Raw genomic sequence first — 17834 nt, forward strand, 5'->3', positions numbered from 1 at the left:
TGGTAATCGGAGTTTCTGTGACAGCTCAGACAGTGTGAAGGACATGGATTAAGTCAACCTCTATGGACGCCGTCCAAGAAAAAAACCCTTGCTTGCTTTTTGGCACAAAACTGCAAGATTAAACTTTGCTAAAGAACAAAAATATAAGCCTGATAAATATTGGGAGCATATTCTTTGGTCAGATGAGACCAAGATAAATTTGTTCGGCTCAGATGGTGTCAAGCATGTTTAGCGTGACCATGGCCAGGACTAGCACAATGAATGCGTCGCCCCGACAGTTAAGCACGGAGGTGGTAGGGTGAGGATGTGGGGCTGCATTAGTGCAAAAGGTGCTGGAGAGATGACATTTATAGATGACACCATGAATGCATGTGGATATACCAAAATACTGGCTGACAAGATGACTCCCAGTCTCCAGAAGCTTGGCAGAAGAGGAATATTCCAGCTTGATAATGATGCAAAGCACACTGCCAAAATCACACAAAAGTTCCTAAAGGAGGAAAAAGTGAAAGCTATGACCTGGCCAAGTAGGTCACCTGACTGGAATCCAATAGAACACATTTGGGGTATTTTAAAGAGAAAGGTAGAGCAACACAACCCCTCAAACAAAGAAAATGTATCATCTCTTCAGAAACTTGTGCAACAATGGTGTCCTCCTACTCAGAAGTGATGCAATAACTGTAAGGTGATACAATTTTGAATCTGACATTTCAGTGATATGGCACAGGGTTGTACTCACTTCTGTTGTATACTGTAAGTCAAGTACGACAGCACAGAGAATATTCAGCATATTCTGTCAAATGTGTAAATTAAACGAAAATTTAAAACACAATAATACAGTACCCAAATAATACCTAAAAATGGATAGATAAATAAATTAATAAATAAAAAGTCTGTTTGGAATTAGATATAAGCTACGTCTTTAAACATCTGTCAGTATTTCCCTTTTAAACCAAATGAATCAAAGGCTGACCTGTCTACAGGCTCTTCTGATATCACTATATTTTAAAACGTTTTTAAAATTTTTAAGGAAGCCTCCTGCAACGTGCTCATATAATGCAAGCATGTATGTGTATATGTATACAGTGCATCCGGAAAGTTTTTGCTTCACTTTTCCCACACTTTCTTATGTTACAACCTTATTCCAAATGGATTAAATTATTTTTTCCTCAAAATTCTACAAACAATACCCCGTAATTAAACATCAAAGAAGTTTGTTTGAAATTTTTGCAAATTTATTTAAAATAAAGGGAGAAAAAAATCACATGTACATAAGTATTACAGCCTTTACCATGGCATTCTAAATTGAGCTCAGGTGCATCCTGTCTCCACTGATCATCCTTGAGATGTTTCTACAAATTGTCCACCTGTGTTAAATTCAGTTGACTAAACATTTTCGGAAAGGCACACACTTCTCCATAGGGTCTCACAGATGACAGTGCACTTCAGAGCAAAAACCAAGCCATGAATTCCAAAGAATTGTCTGTAGACCTCAGAGAAAGGATTGAATCAACACAAAGATCTGGGGAACAGTACAGAAAATGTCTGCAGCACTGAAGGTCCCTATGAGCACAGTGGCCTTCATCATCTGTAAATGAAAGAAGTTTGAAACCACCAGGACTCTTCCATGAGCTGGCCGCCTAGCCAAACCATCTGGGGAGAAGGGCCTTTGTCAGGGAGGTGACCAAGAGCCCGATGAACTCTGACAGAGCTGCAGAGTTTCTCTGTGGAGAGAGGAGAACCTTCCAGAAGGAAAACCATCTCTGCAGCACTCCACCAATCAGGCCTGTATGGTAGATTGACCAGACGGAAGCCACTCCTCAGTAAAAGACACGTGAAGGACTCTCAGACCATGAGAAACCAAATCCTCTGGTCTGATGAAACAAAGATTGAACTCTTTGGAACTGGGAGACTAGTCAGGATCGAGGGAAAGATGCAGCAATGTACAGAAACATCCTTAATGAAAATCTGATCCAGAGTGTGCAGGACCTCAGACTGGGGCAGAGGTTCATCTTCCAACAGGACAATGACCCTAAGCACACAGCCAAGATAACAAAGGAGGGGTTACGGGACAACTCTGTGACTATTTTGAATGGCCCAGCCAGAGCCCTGACTTCAACCCGATTGAACATCTCTGCAGACACCTAAAAAATGGCTGTTCATCAACACTCCCTATCCAACCTTATGGAGCTTGAGAGGTCATGCAAAGAAGAATGGGAAAAACTGCCCCAAAGCGCTGTGCCAAGCTTGTAGCATCACACTCAAAAAGACTTGAGGCTGGAATTGTTGCCAAAGGTGCTTCAACAAAGTATTGAGCAAAGGCTGTGAAAACAAACTTTCACATTTTTGAGGAAAAAATTATTCAAATCCATTTGGAATAAGGCTGAAACATGACAAAATGTGGAAAAAGTAAAGTGCTGTGAATACTTTCTGGATGCACTGTATGTAAGTGGAAATAAATCTCTCACTCTTGTCCGAAAGACATTTCCTTGGCCACTTCTAATGTCTGTCCTCCTCAGTGATGATGCTTGCTCTGTCTTCACCTATGTGCTGCTCTCCCATGTTCGGTCTATTGCAATAATACAGATTTTAAAAGATCTGAAGATTAGAAGATAATAGAATTGAGAATAGTAGTTGTGAAACAGCTGTGCAAATAAATCTCAAATTCACTTGTGCTTTAGATATATTTTCTCAACCAATTATTATCTCTCCTCACCTGTGAAGCCCCTGTATGACCGTCAGTGTTGCTTTCTGCTCCATCTTCTCTTCCCTGCTCTTTCTATTGTAGAAATAAATAAAAAAAATATGTGCAAAGCAATTGTGAGCACAGATTCTGTGAAGAAATTGAGGAGTTGGTCTACTCCTAGCATCAAATAATTTTAGGAAAGGTCAGGGGGGTTTGGGGGTGGTGAAGTGAGCCTGTATCTGCTGCTCCCAGCACCATGCGTAATTACGTAACGACGTAGATGGTGTTTATCTTCATTTAATCTCCTGAAAACAACAGCAGTCTGCTACACACACCAAATGGCTCGGCTATAACGGGACTCTGACCGCAGTGTTTTAGTGGAATTCATAAATTAGCAGCTTATTACTGGAGCGGTTAATTTCATCCTGCACTCATGTCTTTTAGGCTTACACTGTTGAAACAGAGCAGCTAACAGAACAACAATTTAGAGACCGTCCTGCAGCTGAAGAGAGGAAAAGAGACCGTGAATGACAACAAAACACAGTATAGTTTCTCGCACTGAGCTGAAATGAAAACACTGTGCTGCAACACATGTCTTTTGGTTTAATTAAAGGAATTCTTTTTTAAGGAATGTGTGGGGGGAAAAAGGGAGATCCAAAAATACAAAAATTGAAAACTGAACATCTACCTAATGAAGGAATATTCATGATTCATTATGTTTAGGGCCCAGCCCTACACATCAGATAGATTTTCACCGGCAAAGGTGGTTGTTAAACAATGAAGACAACGGGTCTCTGGGTGAATACCTGATTCAGATTGCCTGCAGGGTGTCCATTAAAATTTGATATAGGACACTATCTTAGTAGTTCCAGTGAAACTGTCTGCTCACTATCTAAATGAATGCGCAACACTTATTGTAGAGCCTCACTTCCTCATCCTCTGAACACCACAGGATGGAGACTGTAACACTGAAGCTGCCCTTCTAAACCTCGTATGCCAGTGATCATATCACATCCCACTCACTGTTCAACTCACTACTTAAGGCTGTTAGCAGAAAGTACCCATGGATTTTCATTCATTGCAAAAATCTTGATATTGATTTGGGGACTATACTATACTAATGTGTTGTGGCATTTTTATACATGGATGAGATCTTCCATTCCAAGATTGAGGCTTACCACTGTGTTTTATTCTCATGACAGCTGCTCAGATCAAGAGCATGGTGAACCAGCTCGGGACCAGTCAGGACACCAGTGAACTCCAGGATCGTCTGTATGTATCCCCCTTACCTCCAGTCTACCAAACACAGACACATTCTGTCACTTTGACAACTTGTGGCTAGTCACCATGATCTGTTATGAACAGTTGGAACTACGTCAGAGCCACTAAACTCCAGATCTCTGCTAAACTGTCCAAAATGATTTGTGCCTCTGTGATTACTGGCATTATCAGACAGCATTGTCATCCAGAAGGCATGTCAAAACTTACTTGCAAAAATTGTTGCAGCAGTTTTTGGGTTGACCATTTGTTACAGATTTGGTGCTAAATTAAAAGATTTTTACCACTCAAGAATTGATCAGGATGGTCAAAGATCTCTCCAAAATACCACATTAAAACACCCAGACCTTGAGGAACACCATAGAAAATTCATTGGATTGGATGGCGAGCACTTGTGTTGTGTTTACTGCTCAGATACCCCCTTAATGTGAATACAGTGGAGATTAAAATTAGAGAACAAATGATAAATAGTTGATTCTTTCTGGAAAACTGTTATTTTTTTAGAATAGGGTGTGTCCAACAATTGACTTAATTGTGGCAGGGTGAATGCAAATGTTTATGTGAACCTCCTTCAGCAACATGCAATACCTCCACTGTAATTGTCTCCAATCAGCTGCAATTTTCATACCAGACAATGTCCCCTGTTACACTGCAAAACAGGTGAAGCAGTTCCTCGAAGCAGAGAAAGAATATAGAAACAATGAAATGGCCACAGTCCAGATCTAAACCCCATAGAAAATCTCTGGAAAATTCTTGTCAACAAAGTAGTGTCTGAGAAACCCACTACAGTTACTGAACTGTGGAAGAGACTGAATCAGAATGGACCAAAATCAAACCAGAGCAGTGTGAGAAACTAGTGATGTCCTGTGGGTGCAGATGTGTTGAAGTCATTCAAAGCTGTGGCCTCTACACTTCCTGTTCATTTTTGAATCCTAGAGAAGAAAACATTGTTGAAATCTTCTATTCTGACACAGTGGTTACTGTTCTCTAAGTTGATCACTGTTTTTTCACAAAATAAAGGTTTTTGTTGAAGTGCCTTGGTTATTTAAAAAAACATGCTAGTACAGCAGTGGTATAGCCACAGAAGATATTCTATCAAATTATTTGTTCTCTAATTTTGTATATATATAGACAGTATACAGTATATATAGGAAAGCCATCCATTGTCTGTATGCCCTAGGTCTACAGTTTGTTGTTATAAAGACCGCCGCTGTCACACATACACCTGGGTGCCAATTCCATGCTGATGATGTACAGTTGGAAAAATTTAACATACTGTATCGGCCAACCCTAGCAGATACGTTTTGCCACCCTCACAATGAGACAGATGTCCAGCAGCTTGAGATTTGACCGTTTATCTCACGTGAGTCTGGTTAAAGATAATGACTGAGGAGCGTCATGCTTGAATGTAGTTACTGGACGTAACTGGCATTCTCTGCCCAGCGCAGCTTACCAGGCTCACGAAACTCTGATCAAACTGTGAAACTTGGCAGTGCTGATCAAATAACTATAAACATTCCATTACTGTATTTTCTATTTCTATCTTTGTTCACCTAATCTAAACTGTTTGTGTTTCCACAGGCAGCAGATACAGCATTACACCAATCAGCTGGCAAAAGAAACCAACAAGCACCTGAAAGAGTTGGGATCAATTCCTTTGCCCACATCACCATCGGAGCAAGTAAGTATCTGTTCAGTTTTGAGCTCTGCTTGATTTTACCCTATGTTCATGTTCAAATGTATAGAAGACATGTTCAGTAACTGCTGGTGCATTCCCGTTCACACAGCTAAATGGATGTGGTCAGATGCATCCCAGACAACCTCTGAATGTGCTTGTCTGAGTGATCGGATCTCAATGCGTCCTGGGTGCATTCACCCCTGTGACCACATTCTTTCAACAGTGTGTACATGGGTCCTGTGCTTAGATCGGGCTCAGAAAATCAAACCCAACCCTACCCGAGCCTGTGCCAATTAAAAATTCAGAGTTGTTTAAACTACAGAAATCTGTATTATAATTATAATGAATATACTAATATAAGTACGAAGCATGTAACCGTTTTTTAAATTCAGAATGTAATTGATCACAAAAAGATCTGAATGAAAAAAGGTGAACAGTGATGAACACACACAATTAATTAACTTGTTTGGGTAGCCTAGGACTACGCTTGGGCTACTATAACATTCAAATATTAAAATTAAATAATTATTTTAAACAAAATAAATATTTTTAAAGATATTCCGAAATGTAGGGCAAAAATGCTGTTTCACGTATCTAATAGGCTAATTCGATATGATCTAAAACACAGCCTAAAAAATGAACAAGAATTAACTTTGGATGGCCTAGTCTTAGGTTGATGGGCTCGTCAGTTCTGATGGTAGCCTCCTGTCTGAGCCTGTAGATGAATTGTGGGGGATTGATTGGGCCAAGGCTATATGCTGCCTGCTATAGATAAATGTAACCATCATATAATATAATTTTACTCACAAAGCAATAGCCTACTTACATGGTTCTGCATGTTGTAATGTTGACGCAAGAACAAGATTGCGTCCACAGTTGCGGGTTTCAGAGCGGTCCTTCTCTGCTCTATCGTTCGGTATCGTTCCAGTGCTACACCTGCACATGGCTAATTAATATGCATGTCCATGACATCATGGGACAGGATGAAGAACTGATACTGACTGATGTTTGTGTTCTTCATTCTTCCTAAACTTCACTCAGTATTGTGATGTCAGGAATATGATTTATACTTTTTTCTATTCACACAGTGATCCACAGTTGCCTGGAAAGGCAGCCATTGAGCATTGTATCATTTCAGACTGAATTTTTTAGTTTGGGCCCTGAAAACTCTGACTGATGGAATTTGTGGCTCATTGCACCTTTTTAGATTTCTAAAATATGCACTATACATTTAGGTGGTGTAATACCTCAAATACTACATTTAGTTTCAATTTAAAATATGTTCATAATCAAAGTTAAAGGCAAAAATGAAAATGTGTTTTGAATTCTTTCACAGCTTCTCTATGAATTCGTCCTTGTCTTTCTAATTGGTCTCTTACTGTCTGTCTCTGCTCTGTGTTGTCCAGAGGCAGCAAAAGATCCAGAGGGATCGTCTCATGAATGATTTCTCAGCAGCTCTCAACAACTTCCAAGCAGTCCAGCGGCGTGCAGCGGAGAAGGAGAAGGAGTCGGTTGCCAGAGCGAGAGCTGGATCACGCCTATCAGTAAGTAGCAGTCAGTGCTAGTTTCACACCACAGGATGGCAGATAAAGATTTCACCTTACCACATGAGTGAGACAGTGAGCGGTGGAACATCGGGATCATGTGAATCATGTCTTGAGAATCTGTGTATTTTTCCCTCTCCCTCAGACTGAAGACAGTTCTCGGGATGAAAAGCTTGTGTCTTTTGAAAAGTAAGTGACTAAGCTATGCTTATTATGAATTTCCATATATACATGTTAATTACCATATATTCCCATTAACAACCATATATTCCTATTAATTCACATGGAAAGTTTTCAACTCTTTTGCAAAAGATTCCTGTGCTTTACTTATTTACTTAGACAGGCTGCACGGTATCAGAGGTAGTAAAATCGATAGAAAAATCATTCCTGCTGTATTGAGAAGGGAAGGAAGCTTTGGTGGCCTAGGAGGGTTTATTTGGGCTGGCAGGAGACAAAGGGTCCGGTATAAATAAAGAGGAGGGCGGAGGGTCTCTGTCTAATCTGAGGCAATATTTTTATGCAGCCCAAATGAGGTTCCTAGTATGCAGATGCTGCCCCCTATATCAGACTAGATGGTAAGACATACTGTAGAAATCAAGGTAGGTGCTTTCCAAATCCAAGCAGTATTAGGTATTAGCATTAGGGAATAGAATTAAGGGAATATAATTAGGGAAAGTACGCCAAGAAAGCAGTAATGACATTATCAAACAGACCCTGAGGATTTGGAGAAGATAATAAAAGAATACAGGAGGGAGGAAGACATTAAAGTTTTAACTTGGCCTACCCTGGATCCCAACTTCAAACCAGGAGATTATGATATTGGATTCAGAGTGTGGTGGGACAAGGGAATCTCAGCAGTATGTACGCTAAAAGTTTTGAAGAATTAAAAAAAAAAATTTTTCTAGGAAATAAATACTGTTTCTGATACCTACAAATAAGGTATTACCATGATAAAATAATTAAGCCAGCAATGTCTGAAGAGGGTAATGCAGTGAAATCCTAACAGAATCTTAGAAAAAAAGAGCAAAAAAATTATTTCCAAAATATATCAGGGCCTATAGAAACAAAATAGGAATTACACAGGATATACTAAAGCAAAATGGAAGAAATAATTAAAGATATGACAGGAGGATTGGAGGATTGGTGTTCAATGTGGAAAGCACAGCATTCATCCTTAAGCTCCAAGAAGTGGAGAGAATTTGGTTGGAGGAATTTGATTTGCTTCTTTATAACACCACTTATCATAACTAAACAAATTCAGTCACAGGTGTTTGAGGCAGTGCGGAAACATGGACACGAATCACTCATGTTTTCTGGTTATGCCCAAAAATTCAAATATTTTGGGGAAAAATGTGTCTAACGTTAAAGAAGCTGCTGTGATATGAAACCCCTAACAGTGTTAAGGTACTTTACTTGCTTTAAAAGTTGTCATTTTGGAAAAAAGACTGGTGTCCATGTAAAATATTGATTGCTTGTAAGAAAACTTTCACTAAGAACTGGTATTAGCCGGACTCTCCAAACCTCAAACAATAGATGGAAACAGTTAAACAGATCTATGCAATGGAAAAGATGACTTTTTTCTCTGATCCAGAGGAGCGATATAAAAGTAGAGGACGCCACATGCTCAGGATAAGCTTTGAGCAATTAAGGATAGTGGAAGTAATACAACACAACAATACTGGTGTGCCCCATTTTATGTTCATGCCTTGTTTGTTTGTTCTTTAAAATGTATTCAGTTATTTAAAAGGAAAAACTAAAACAGTCCTTAACTAGAAATGCACCAATATGAACTTTTGGCTGATACGATAACCGATATTAGCATTGCTGTTATGGACGACAACCAATATTTACCAAATGTCGATATGACCTTTATAAAAATAAAATGTAAATGTCCCCACTGTAGGACTAATAAAGGATTATCTTATCGTATCTTCAAAGTTTCTATGATGATCATATTCGGTGTATACAGAGAAATGTGTACACACTGTGACTTTGAAATAGAAGGGTCTTTCATAGTCAAAACATTTGGAAAATCGCCTATAAATCATAGTTCTAAAGCACTATTCAGGGTTCCAGACTAACTTTTTTCACTAGGAGCACTGTGGCCCCCAACTGAAAATTTTAGGGGCTCAACCATAAATTTTAGGGGCACACACGGTAAATCAATAATAGATGCAGAAATTACAAAGTGCGATTTCAAATTCAGTGTCACATTTTTATTGTGCTCTTTTGAAGATGCAACTTCGAAGGTAAACCATCAGCACTATCACTGAAATGACAGTACAATAATAAAAAATATACCATACATTCAGAATAAGGGGTGTTACGAGACGATACACGATATTGTGTCCACGAGAACAAGACGCAACAAGATTTTAAGACTATTTTAAAATTTCAGTATTTTCTTTACAGCTGTGGTGGGGCTGCAGGTGTCTTTGCATAGTACCTGTGTTAGCCGCGGTGTAGCCTACTGTACTCGGGGGTATAACCGTAAGATAACTGTAAGATTTTCATTTATTTAATTGTTTTTTAAGTTAATATCTATCAAAGAGTGAGTTAAAACAATAGTGATTGATCAATTGACCAATTAATGAAAGCACTTGTTGCCTCTTTGTTGAGTATTCCCATCTGTGTCTGTGAAGACATTCCCTCTCTAGATGTAAATAAGTCTCCATGTTAGTGACTCTGCTGACAGAGGTTGGTCTGCAGGTGGAGCTCGTCTGACATTTATGCTGCGTTCACATGTATACATGCGTGCGTGTGTCAAAATTTACAAAGGAGAAAAAAAAATGGCCGCATGTGACAAGATGGAGGCTCTGAAAGAACAGAGCCAAACAAGGATCGCAATTCTTACAGTTTATGACTTTAAGTCAATTTCTAGTTCCATCTGAAATAGCTAAAACAAACATCAGGAACATGTTCTGACTATAACTTGACAATATTTATTTACTTTATTGACACTGTAGCCTTTGCACATATCCCAACTTTCGTTCTCAAAGTAAACTTAACATTGCAACAGTGTTTAAATCTGACACTAAATTCTAGGCCTACTTCAAGGATCAAAACTTCTCTTTTCATTGACGACACACTGCGACTGTCACAGGGCTCAATGTGCTCTATAAACTAACAAAATCCTGGGTCCTCCACTATGGAAAATGGTTTGTCGTCAAGAGCAATCAGCTCTATTATTTTAATTGTAATCGACCTGGCCTTGGCACTGTTCTTGCATCTCCTGCATTGCATACTGCAATTTGCATGTCTTCTATTTTTTACAATGGAAAACACCCAGACCCCGGACACTGCTTCTCTTTCGTCTTTAGAATGTAAATCCTTTGCTGTGTTGTTGCCTCTATGTGGCCCCCAAAAAATAAATAAACGGACATCAGCTAGGCGGAAATAATTGTTGTTAACACTGGACCAGTTTTGCTCATTAGACTGATGCCGATGTATTAAAAAAAAAAATCATTCATTCACTCATTCAGACCAGTGTAATCAGACTAACAAATACATAGATAGACCCAGGAAGAAGGTCATCTGTGGTTTATCGACAGTATTTTGGAGCTGTGCTAAGGTTTATGCCATTACAGCTGAAGTCTTTGTTCACACACATTATTCCAACTCTTTACATGTTTTTTAAAATGTTGTCCTGTGTGTGTAAAGCCAAGACGACTGGGGTCAGATGACCACTCAGACAGAGGAGGTGGCCATCACAGAGGAGGACCTGGAGCTCATTAAGGAGAGAGAAACCAACATCAGACAGCTGGAGGTCAGCCTTAGCTTACTATTTCTAACATTAATACATACCCGAACACAGACCATGGCTACTGGCCTCAAATCTACCGTCATGGACCCAAAACCTGCACAGCTGATTCTAATTTTTTTGTGTTTCAGTCTGACATTTTGGATGTAAACCAGATCTTCAAGGACCTGGCAGTGATGATCCACGATCAGGGAGAGATGATTGGTGAGTAGCACTGGGGTTGTTCCAGGGCTCTGTGGATCTCGAGTCCTAAACACACACAATGAACAATGCTCATCAAAAAGCCTCAGTATGATAAAGACAGTGAAACACTCGGTATGATAAAGACAGTGAAACACTCGGTATGATTAAGACAGTGAAACACTCGGTATGATAAAGCCAGAGGAACACTCGGTATGATAAAGCCAGAGAAACACTCGGTATGGTAAAGACAGTGAAATGCTTGGTACTGTAAAGACAGTGAAACACTCGGTATGGTAAAGACATTGAAACACTCGGTATGGTAAAGACATTGAAACACTCGGTATGGTAAAGGGAGTGAAACACTCGGTATGGTAAAGACAGTGAAACACTCGGTATGGTAAAGACATTGAAACACTCGGTATGGTAAAGGGAGTGAAACACTCGGTATGGTAAAGACAGTGAAACACTCGGTATGGTAAAGACAGTGAAACACTCGGTATGGTAAAGACAGTGAAACACTCGGTATGGTAAAGACAGTGAAACACTCGGTATGGTAAAGACAGTGAAACACTCGGTATGGTAAAGACAGTGAAACACTCGGTATTATGAAGCCAGAGAAACACTCGGTATGGTAAAGACAGTGAAACACTCGGTATGATAAAGACAGTGAAACACTCGGTGTGATGAAGACAGTGAAACACTCGGTATGGTAAAGACAGTGAAACACTCGGTATGGTAAAGACAGTGAAACACTCGGTATGGTAAAGAAATTGAAACACTCGGTATGATAAAGACAGTGAAACACTCGGTGTGATGAAGACAGTGAAACACTCGGTATGGTAAAGCCAGAGAAACACTCGGTATGGTAAAGACAGTGAAACACTCGGTACGGTAAAGACAGTGAAACACTCGGTACGGTAAAGACAGTGAAACACTCGGTATGGTAAAGACAGTGAAACACTCGGTACGGTAAAGACAGTGAAACACTCGGTACGGTAAAGACAGTGAAACACTTGGTATGATAAAGACAGTGAAACACTCGGTGTGATGAAGCCAGAGAAACTCTCGGTATGGTAAAGACAGTGAAACACTCGGTATGATAAAGACAGTGAAACACTCGGTACGGTAAAGACAGTGAAACACTCGGTACGGTAAAGACAGTGAAACACTCGGTATGATAAAGACAGTGAAACACTCGGTGTGATGAAGACAGTGAAACACTCGGTATGGTAAAGACAGTGAAACACTCGGTATGGTAAAGACAGTGAAACACTCGGTATGATAAAGACAGTGAAACACTCGGTATGATAAAGACAGTGAAACACTCGGTGTGATGAAGACAGTGAAACACTCGGTGTGATGAAGCCAGAGAAACACTCGGTATGGTAAAGACAGTGAAACACTCGGTATGATAAAGACAGTGAAACACTCGGTGTGATGAAGACAGTGAAACACTCGGTATGGTAAAGACAGTGAAACACTCGGTATGGTAAAGACAGTTAAACACTCGGTATGGTAAAGACAGTGAAACACTCAGTATGATGAAGACAGAGAAACACTCTGTATGGTAAAGACAGTGAAACACTCTGTATGGTAAAGACAGTGAAACACTCGGTACGGTAAAGGCAGTGAAACACTCGGTACGGTAAAGACAGTGAAACACTCGGTACGGTAAAGACAGTGAAACACTCGGTACGGTAAAGACAGTGAAACACTCGGTATCGTAAAGACAGTGAAACACTTGGTACGGTAAAGATAGTGAAACACTCGGTACGGTAAAGACAGTGAAACACTCGGTACGGTAAAGACAGTGAAACACTCGGTACGGTAAAGACAGTGAAACACTCGGTACGGTAAAGACAGTGAAACACTCGGTACGGTAAAGACAGAGTGAAACACTTTATGATAAAGGTAGAGTAAATCACTGATGTAAAAAGGAAAATCTTTTGCTGTCTTGGTTCAGACCACGTTCAAGTTCAGGCACAACTAAGTGCTTAACATGTCTTTTGGGCTGTAAAACAAATAACAGGAGATGGTACCCGGTGAGAGATAGGAGATGGTATGCAGTGGCAGAAAAAATTGCATAGTGAAAGCGAGGTTTGTGGAGAACCAGCCTTTACACTGCAATTAACATTAACTTCATAACAATTGGCGTCAGCGAGGGACCTATTGTTTTTCTTATGATTCTTCTTCTTTTTCTATTACCAAATGAATTGCCTTTTTGAGGGCCTCAACATATGTAAAAAGTCCCCAAAATTTGCCAACCTGTCAAGTCTGCTGTAAATTTAGGTATTTTATGGCTCTCATGCAAAAAAGACGCACAAAAAAGCCTCAAGAAGCCATATCCTTAACCCGACAGGCCATTTTCAATTGAATAGGCAAATTTGGACTTTTGATGGTGCCGTACTTTAACAAACTCCTCCTAGAGATTTAACCTTATCGACTTCAAAATTGTCCAGTACTTTTTCAAGACCCTTGTGATCAAAGTTACCTCATATTGTTTTGTTTCTCTGGAGGGTGTGGCCATGGCGTGGCCGTAGCGTAGCGGGGAACATTGGCGTCACATCAGAACACATAAAGTAGCAATAACTTGAGCAATAATTGTCCAATCTGCCCCAAAAATCTAATTGACTTACAGTGAGAGGGCCCCCTACCGGCACACCTTAAATTACATACTTTTATGAAAATCGGTAGGCATATATAACCTCCAGACATACAAAAAAGCCTCTTGGAGCGAAATCTTAAACCCACCGGAAGTCAGCCATTTTGGATATGATGGCCATTTTCAGATATTTTCAGGTGTCATACTTTGACAAACTCCTCCTAGAGATTGAATCCCATCACCTTCAAAATCGGCCTGTACCATCTAAAGACCTTTGTGATCAAAGATACCTCATATCGTTTTGTTTTTCAGGAGTGTGTGGCCTTGATGTGGCTGCAAATATTTGTATCTTGTTCTAAAGCAGAAGATTGCTGTAACTTGAGCATTCATAGTCCGATCTTCACTGTATTTCTGAAGCATGACAAGACCCCCAGCCTGAACTCACCAGCATCTCAATATTCACTCACGGCCACAGCGCCACCTGTTGGCAACAGGAAGTCAGTCTAATGTGACAAACTTCATCTGATTTACATTATGATTTCAATGTGTGTTCTTCATTTAATATACAGCAAGGCAAAGCATGTTTGGTAGGTGCTCTCTAGCGCCGCACAGTGGATGCAGGAAGTGGGGCAAACATTGCGATGGATCGCCTATGGCCCATTCCCTTCATCCAGTGTTCGATGGTCGCTGAGACATGTGGCTACACAGGTTGGAGTCTGGTCACTTCCCCAGACTGCGAGGGCCCATTCATTGCTGCTTGCAGCTTTAATTATAAGTTAAAACAGAAAAGTTATCTGTGGTGACTTTAAGTTTAGGAAACTAAAACTACTTCTATAAAGTAAGAGAATGATCAAATAAAGCAACAGTGACTGTTAGTAGAAGATAGGATGTGAAGAGCTTGCTCTGCTGTCAAAGTCATTGTACATCTGTACACTTTGATTCTGACACTCATTCATTACTCACACACCAGAGTTTATATGCCTGGAAAATGTTTTAGTGTTTAAAAGGTGACCATTGTTTCTTGATCTCCTTTTTCCTGCTAACTGATACCTGAAGTGTGAAATAGGAGGGAAAATGGTGGCAAGATTTCAGAATGGAGTTGTGCATGAAGGGCACAAGTCAAGAGATGAAGTATCTGTTTTTATTGTGGATGCTGCAAACCTGAAACTGTAAGAATCCTGTGAATTCAAAAGTTCTCAGCCGACCTTGCTGTATGTTCTGCCTTGCAGATAGTATTGAGGCAAATGTGGAGAATGCCGAAGTTCATGTAGAACGAGGAACAGAGCAGCTCCAGAGGGCCGCCTACTACCAGGTGAGTCTGCATCTGTCACGTAAATGTGTTTCATGCTTCTTATGGTTAGGTCACTTCGCAAGGTGTCGATGGCGATATTGCGCCCTGGTGTGTGGAGGGTCTGAGCACTGAGCTGTGCACTTCCTCGCGATTCCTCAACATGTTGTAACAACATGAAAAAAGTCGCACAGACCGCAATGATTGGCTAGCTACATATCCTGGAATTTGTGTTGACTGACAGCATACATCCATGGCTGAGGGATCGGTTCTTGCTCTGACAGCAGTATGAACGACCACACCTTCCAAGGATCGTTGTTGCTGTCGTCACCGTGCCGACCACAAGAAGCATGGAGCAGACATTTAAGCTCCGTTCACACTGCCAGTCTTAGAGCACAGTTCAGATTTTTGCTCAAATCGGATTTTTTTGTTTGTCTGTTCACATTACGTCTTTAAATGTAGCCTGTCTACAGATTGCTGTGTGAACAGCTCACACTCCTGAAGTGACACATGTGCATGTTCTTTTTTATCACAGCAAAAGTCCCGGAAGAAGATGTGTATCCTTGCCATGGTGTGTTGCATTGTGCTTTTCATACTTGGCATCATTATCTGGCTAGCTTCTAAGTGAGTTGACTCCGCACAAGCGATATGTCACTACTATACTTTACTCTGCCCTTCCCACCCGCAAGTACCTGCTTGGAATCACAAGAAGAGGCTGATAACTTCACCAAGGTCAGCAGATTATCCGTGTGCAGTCAATGGAAAGACGAACGTGGAAAACATACACATCCGAACTGATCATGCCTGTTTTGTAAAATAGTTGAAAAACATCCTATTTAAACTGAGATGAAGGACTGAGATGATTTCTTGTCTTATTTACTGCACTAACACTAGCTGTCACTGTATTTCAAAATGAAAAAATGTTATTGGGAATAATAATAATTAATTCCAGAACAGGAAAAATGAAAAAAGAAACACATGACTTGTTTAAGTAAATTAATGTGTGGTTTTAAGGGGCTGTAATTAGTTTTTTGTTATTACTTGTTGTAGCATCTTCTGATGTAAAGTGTTCGGAGAGCCTGGCCTTCCCTGTAACAGTACATGGGACGTGTATGACTCGTGGTGATGGCAGCCGTGGTTGTAAAATATGTGTTAAATGAAAGCAGATCACCAACATGAATCAAATCCATGTCTGTAAATATTACAAAGTGCTGCATTATATTCTGTTAACAACATTATGGATGATAAATAATGACAGTATCTCGAAAAAAATGAAAGTGCAGTCTACGTCTAAACATTTTTAAATTGATTTCTATGACTCTTGATAGTATGCCTAATAAATGTCTTAAACACTTTATCCTTTCTGGTCGTGTCATCAGTTTTGTTACATTACATTAGCTGATGCTTGTATCCAAAGTGATGTAACTAACAATCAGTGCATTCAGCCATGAAGATTTAGAAACAGGACAGAGGTTTTCAAATTGATTAAGGGTCAAGCTGCTGCCTGAACAGGTGGAGGTGGCGACAGGACACAGAAACAGGGATTTGTAGGGTGGTAGCCTGGCCCCCCTTCATAATGGCAAGTACCAGTGTCTTGAATCTGAATATAACAGAATTGTGATGTCTAACGGTGTAGTGTTGGCAAACTTTCTAGTTTGCTAATATGAGAGGGGATGTTACGGCTTTGGGGGTTATGTGTTTTGTTTTTTTCTGGTTGCTGTTCTTTTCTCTGTGCTCACCAGCTGTAGCTGCCTTTCTCCACCTGGTCTCCTAGGCAGACCATAGACTGTAAAAAAAAATGTATGTAGCATCTACGTCAAGGTCCGTTCTCGCCTATGGGAGTCTCCATCTTGTCAGACTTTGACTCCTCATTTTCTCTTACCAAAAAATGGCATTGATGTAACGTTCGGGGGAGTGAGCTACAGCTGTCTGGCTGACGTTTACTGAATTAGCCACCACCGTACAAGAGCTAGGCTAACAGCACAAGCTAGATACATTTAAAACATTTTAAGCCAGAGGCTAGCTGTCACTCAAGCCACACCCCTTATTATTCATTAACTTTAACCTCCAATCAAATAAAAACTAGCTTGTTACAAAAATATTCACCCCCCTCAGTGTTGTCATGGAGATATTACCTAAACATACAGACTGGAATGATTATTCGTACCAGGCCTTAAATAGGTTTAATGATGCTGTGAAAACGGCCTGTTTAACATGGAGGTCAATGAGAAACTGCTCTATCATGAAATATGCCCCTAGTGGACACTCAGAGAACTGCAGTTTTAGGAGCTTCCTGATGGGATCACTGTAGTGTGGGGTTGAGGCTGACATCTATTCCAGCCAATCAGCAATGCCTTAAAAGGGGGAGGGGATCTGTGGTGGCCCTCTCTCTCCCACTCTGCGTTTTGTGACGGTGGCGTGTAGTTGTGTATTTTCCAGCTGTGTGTGAGGCTGTGTTTATTTGTTTAAGATATGTAAGGTTTAATAAAAACCTGGTTTATTTTTTAAAAACAACTGGTCCTTGTCTCCTTTTCCTGCTGGGTTATTCTAATTAAATTTTGTGTTCGTTCCTATTCCCCTAGACATCATTCGGGACGTAACAACTATAATATGACTTTTTCCCACGTGTTTTTAACATGCTATACACTTATTATTGAATTTTTTTTAGACACACTATACCATGACTTTTTTCAACATATGCAACATATACTAGGATTTTCCACTGTTCACTGTGACATTTTTTCCTCACGTTTCACTTTATTTCCCACTTTTTACTTTGACTTCTTCCGCACATTTTTCAGTTACATATAACTTC

The 17834-nt window shown here is 40.1% G+C and overlaps 1 protein-coding gene across 4 annotated transcripts in view; it reads left to right on the forward strand.

Moving 5' to 3' along the window:
• LOC310955572 (syntaxin-12-like) overlaps positions 1 to 16368 on the forward strand; it is a 29912-nt gene extending 13544 nt beyond the window's left edge. For 3 of the 4 annotated variants that reach the window (XM_083925480.1, XM_083925482.1, XM_083925481.1), the window contains 8 exons: positions 3889 to 3958; positions 5546 to 5645; positions 7049 to 7186; positions 7332 to 7375; positions 10847 to 10952; positions 11078 to 11150; positions 14961 to 15043; positions 15555 to 16368. In XM_083925480.1, coding sequence (XP_083781606.1) covers positions 3889 to 3958; positions 5546 to 5645; positions 7049 to 7186; positions 7332 to 7375; positions 10847 to 10952; positions 11078 to 11150; positions 14961 to 15043; positions 15555 to 15647 — 707 coding nt within the window. In that variant the 3' untranslated portion in view covers positions 15648 to 16368. The remainder of the gene's footprint in view (positions 1 to 3888; positions 3959 to 5545; positions 5646 to 7048; positions 7187 to 7331; positions 7376 to 10846; positions 10953 to 11077; positions 11151 to 14960; positions 15044 to 15554) is intronic. The other variant, XM_083925483.1, reaches the window with a different exon arrangement.
• Positions 16369 to 17834: the final 1466 nt, after the last annotated feature.

This window comes from Echiichthys vipera (genome assembly GCF_963691815.1).
Source record: "Echiichthys vipera genome assembly, chromosome: 13".
Taxonomy (NCBI): Eukaryota; Metazoa; Chordata; class Actinopteri; order Perciformes; family Trachinidae; genus Echiichthys; species Echiichthys vipera.